General features: G+C 36.7%; 1 protein-coding gene across 1 annotated transcript; it reads left to right on the forward strand.

Annotated features, from left to right (window-relative positions):
- The first annotated feature begins 4480 nt into the window (after positions 1-4480).
- LOC113327872 (germin-like protein subfamily T member 2) lies at positions 4481-5182 on the forward strand. The gene has a single exon (XM_026574994.1). The coding sequence runs from the start codon at positions 4481-4483 to the stop codon at positions 5180-5182; it is 702 nt and encodes a 233-aa protein (XP_026430779.1).
- Positions 5183-5391: the final 209 nt, after the last annotated feature.

Consider the following 5391-nt stretch of genomic DNA (forward strand, 5'->3'; position numbering starts at 1 on the left):
AGGGAGCTGAATTATGTCAAAAGATGTAAATGTTCCAAGACTTTTACTCATGGGAGTACTAAGACTTGAGATATTTATGCGAATTGACCTTAAGAGGAAATAATACAAAGAGAAAATGGTAAGATGAGATCAATGGGTTAATACACTATGGTGTAACGACTTCCTGCGATTTCATCGCACATAAAAGAGGCAACATAAGACCTTTACATAGGAAGGCACAAATAAGAGCTCACGAAAAATACATAAAGTTAATTCTAAATGTTTCCCATATGCTCGCACCAATAAAATCTCTGGATAAAGGATGGAAATTATCTTGGTATATCAAAAATACAACAAATAACAAGAGGCAAGAATGGGAATGCGAAAGAATTGTTATTTGCCACATTTTGATAATCTTACTTGCACATGAAGAGGTCACAAATACGAAGCGAAGAAAAGAAGAATCATATTAAAAAGATGAAAGATGAATTTACAAGAATTTACAAGTATATTACAACAAGAAGATGCAGTCAATTTTCATCTTCCTCATTTCGCTCAGACTCAGAATCGCTGACTTCCTCTTTAGAATCCTCTTCTCCGTCAGTAACTTGGATATCAGGGATAGGAAAATTTTCAGGGATAACTGGGAAATGGTACCTTGACAGAGAAATACCGTTATCGGTACAAACTCTTTTAACAGCAGCCTCACGAGAACGATTAGCATCGTTACTGTTGTTCTGGACTAAATTAAACCAAATCTGCTTCAGTTGTTGATACTTTGAATTACAAGCAGAAGATTCTTCTTCTTTAGCAGCTAAGCGACTTTCTAGTTCTGAAATTCGCTTTTGTTGTTCCTTCTCTTTCTCTGCGAAGTATTAACAAAAAAGTTAAGGGATATATATAAAAAAATGATATATATAAAGGAAGATCAAAGAACAACAGATGACCTTCATAATTGGAAATAATGTCTGCGACCAGTGCAGAATGCTCAGTATGAAGACTAATATTTACACTTAAATTATTTCTAGCATCGTTCAGAACTCTATCAGCCCAATTGAACTCAGCTTCACTTTCTATAAGGAGTTGAGATCGAACTAGAATATCTCTCTCACGACAGGCCGAATCACACTCTATCTTAATCTGAATAATGGTTTATTGGAATTGTTCTAATGCTTTCGTACCCCTAAGAGCAATTTCATCTTTTTCAATAATAAGATCGTTCTTCTTCGCCTCCAATATTCGGACTGCTTGTCTCTCTTCATAAAAGCGTCGTTTAAAATTGTTCGCAGCGGATAATGCATTTTTATGGCGTTCTCTAAGAGTAGTATATTTTAATCTTAATTCTTCTAACCTAAGGTTTTCAAATACTCGAGTGGGGTAATTACTTAAAGAGGAATTGAGATGTTCTAAAAGAGTTTCAGCATCGGGAAGATTAGCCGCTTCATCTGAAAGGTTATACAGGTCTGCGAAGATAATCAAGTAAGAAATGCGAATGATTGCGTGAAGGAAAAAGAGTGAGAAAGTCTGAGTTACATATCAATGAGTTCCTTGTTTCTTTCTCGAGTTTGAAGGACCAATTCAGAATTAGTTGAATTTTCATTTTTAAGTTTTGTATTCTCGTTCGCAAGGATCACATTCGCATCTGAAAGAGTAGACTTCTCATGTTTCAGTATGGTATTCTCATCTTGTAGCTTGCGAAGTTTTCTATCATTGTTTAAAGCAATTGCATAAGATATGCGGGCACCCTGCAAAGATAAAAATATCATAAGTGAATGTTGCAAATAAGGGAAAAATCAAAGATAAATTTTTTAGAGTATTACCAAGACATTCATTGCAAATTCAAAATCTGGATTTATCGCAGAGGCAACTCCACGAAGAGATCGATCCCCCAAATCAGGAACAGTACAGATCTTTGAGATCATTTGGAAGGCACATTCTGTTTCATCATCATCAAGAGTAGTAAGAGCATATCCAGAAAAAAGATCAGACAAATTTTGACGATACGAGTCAATATAAACTTCTTCTTCAGAAACCAAGGTATTTCTATCCGAAGATTCAGAGATTGAAGAAGAATCATATCTCGCACGCTTCCTAGAGACATCCTCTTTCAATGAGGTTTTCTTGGGTAAGTTTTTTGAAGCAGGTTTCTTAGGGATTCTCTTGCTCTTGCTTAAAGTTTTATCGGTCAACGGATTCACCTGCGCGAATAATCAAGATAAGTAACAGAGGCAACAAAAATGGGAAGTGTTTTTCTTACTTATTTATTCTGCGAAGTTCATACCTTGAGCGAAGTATTGACCTTTGAGGCATCCTGCGAAAGAGAAGAAATGAAATATAAAAAAGTTACAAAGATTTACAAATTGGGTTAAGAGAGTCACATACCGTTACTTTCTTTTCCTCGTTTTCGAGTAATTTAAATTCCCAAGGTTGATAAGGGGGAAAATGTTCGGGAAGAGGATTTTCCGAACCATCCGCAGCTCTACTAGAATCAAAGGATCCTTGCAGGATAACAGGAAAATTAAGCCAACTAGAATCATTAGATCTGCGAGCAGCATGATTAGAGTTTGAATTCCAATCCACATCTCGCATTATTTTATCATCTTCGGCGATACCATCTGCTGTCCTTACGCGAACAGCTCATTTAGTCACATTACTTTTCATGATAGTGATATAATAATTCTTAAAGAAATTATTAAGAGTGTACTCAACAGGATCTATGACTTTGTCACGATGACCTTCTTTTCGCACTTCCTCGGGATAAGAATTTCCAGGACCAGCTGCGCGACGAGCATACTCTAAGGGTATCCTAATAGCATCACCACTCAGTTGAAATATTCCTCGTGCGAATCTTTCATCAGCAAGAATTCTATAGAACAGAGGAATATCAAGGTTATATAAAGGGATTGGCAGAGATTGAAGTTGACCTAACAAAACGATGATTTTTTGGTTACTCCACTCCTGAGATCTAATTAGGTCAAGGTTAAGTTTGGATGCGAAGTTACAAGAAGGAGGAAGTGAGAGTTCATAACCTCTTTGATTAAAATCGGTTTTCATTCTGTTAAATTCAATCTCCATCTTTTTACTAGCAGGAGCCATTAGAAAATGGGAATGAAGAATATGAATTTGCAGAGAAGGTGAGAGAGAACGAAGAAGATAAAAAGAAGGTAAAAGAAAAATAATATGTGAGAAAGAGAATATATAGGAAAGAGCGACCCGTTTTTCGAAATTTACTCTCATTAATGCGAAGAAATGAACGGATAAAAACTTGCGGTTTAAAAAGACGTGTCAAATAATGAGTGGTTAAAAGGACACACGTACACAAGAAGGACTTGAAATCCGGATAATTATCGGTAAAGTAAAATGGAAGAAGAATTTCTCATATCGCTCGTTTTGAAGAATCAAGCGACATGAGAAGAGCAAATGTAGGAGTTAAATATCGCACAAGTTAATAATTACGTGAAGTGAAGAATACAACATACGCGAGGAGCATCGCACAGAGCAAATTGAGATGACACATTAGATGATGTCAGCAAAGTCACAAGTAAAGTGTGAGGAGTTATGCGAAGATGTAAGATATGCGAAGATGAGCGATTATATATGAGCAAACATGTCGCACAGAGATCCCGAAAATAAAGGGATTCTTAGCTGTCATCCACTATGTAAAAGCCTATATAAAGGAGAGGGTCGTAGTTTTGTAGAGTATTCTAGAATAAGTCTTGTAAGAGAGATTGAAAGAGATAGAAAGTGAATTTAGGTTACAAGAAGTGTTGTTGTAGATTTTTATTTATCTTGTAAGTAATTTGAATATTCAATCAATAAAACAATTATCCATGATAATTACATAGAGAAATAACCAGATTAAGTGGAGGGTAGTTGTAAGAAATCTTACAACTACAATAAAAAAAATTCAGTTTGGCCGCAAATGTTTGCACCTCCGAGTAATAAAATTTAGGTCACTAGAACTCCAATCCGTGTGCGGTCTAGACCCCCACAATCACCCACCTCCCTTCGTCCCGTATTCTTAACTAAGGCAATGCACCATTTACAGTTAGGTGATGCGTCGAATCATGATTATCTAATAACGATAGTTGAGGGAACCTAATGAGCGGTCCATCACAAGCTGGTGACGCGTACGTCTCTCTGTTGTCTTTTTTAGGTTTTGTACAATGACGCTTAGGGCTTTGATTTATGTTTTTCTCTTCCGAAAAGTTACTAATATTGTGAAGAGAGTGCGTTTACATTAGAAAAGAAAAGTTCCAATCTCCGATCTATCCTAACAAAAAAAGAGGTTTTATCAACCTAGATAAGATAATCAGTAGAGAAAGGAGTCTATCATTTTTCGTTCTAGTTTCTTTCCCTAATCTATCTACTATAGACAGAAATTTCCACGTCTGTATAGACACTAGCTAGAAAGGAGAAGATGTTAAACCTATATAAATAGTCGCAGAAGCAGCATAATTTAATAGTAAACTCATACACCAAGATTCAGAAAAACAAAGCCATGGCTGCTAATTTTATTTTTAAAACTACATCATCATTCTTCCTAGTTCTGTGTTTAACTGTGATCGTGTTTTTTACTTTATCATGCTTTTCTGCTGATCCCGACCCGCTCCAAGACATTTGTGTTGCTGACTTGAACTCCAAAATTAAAATTAATGGGTACCCTTGCAAGCCGGACTCTGAAGTTACATCAGATGATTTCTTCTACAGTGGCTTGGTGACTGGTGCAAGCACAGATACTCCATTCGGGTTTGGAGTGAAACGTGGCGATGTTAAAAACTTCCCTGGGGTCAACACCCAAGGACTTTCCGTAAACCGAGTCGACATCAGACCTGGTGGACTTATTCCATTTCATGTGCACCCTCGAGCAAGTGAAGCTAATTTTGTCTTAAAGGGGACATGCCTTGTTGGGTTCATAACTACTGCTGATGTTTTGTACGCAAAGGTTCGGAAAGTTGGAGATTTGTCTATTATTCCCAGAGGACTTGTGCACGTTGTAGTGAACGTTGGACAGAAGAAGGCTGTTCTGATAGCTATTTTTAATAGCCAACTACCCGGGATTGCCGAAATTCCTAATAACATGTTTAATTCTACCCCAACAATTGCTGATTATATTTTGGCTAAGAATTTCCGAGTTGATAAGAAGGTCATTGCTATCATAAAGTCTAAGTTTGGTAACCAAACAAAAATAGCTAAAATCTAGTGAATGCTCCTAATGGTTCTTTGGTTAAATTGTAAGTTGGGAAGATGGGTCTCCCTAGTGTGTGCAAGTTGTGTCTTATAATAAAGCCAAGTATGCTAGGTTTAATCCTTGCAGTTATCGTGAATGGTGGCACCAACCACCTTCTCTACGTACTGGAGTCCTTCCTGTCTATGAGGAGGACTATGTAACTTTGCTATTTTGTTTTGTAA

Source organism: Papaver somniferum, unplaced genomic scaffold (genome assembly GCF_003573695.1).
Source record: "Papaver somniferum cultivar HN1 unplaced genomic scaffold, ASM357369v1 unplaced-scaffold_107, whole genome shotgun sequence".
Lineage (NCBI taxonomy): Eukaryota > Viridiplantae > Streptophyta > Magnoliopsida > Ranunculales > Papaveraceae > Papaver > Papaver somniferum.

Excerpts from the sequence above, each read along its gene's own strand:
- LOC113327872 (XM_026574994.1), top strand. The coding sequence starts at position 4,481 with ATGGCTGCTAATTTTATTTTTAAAACTACATCATCATTCTTCCTAGTT.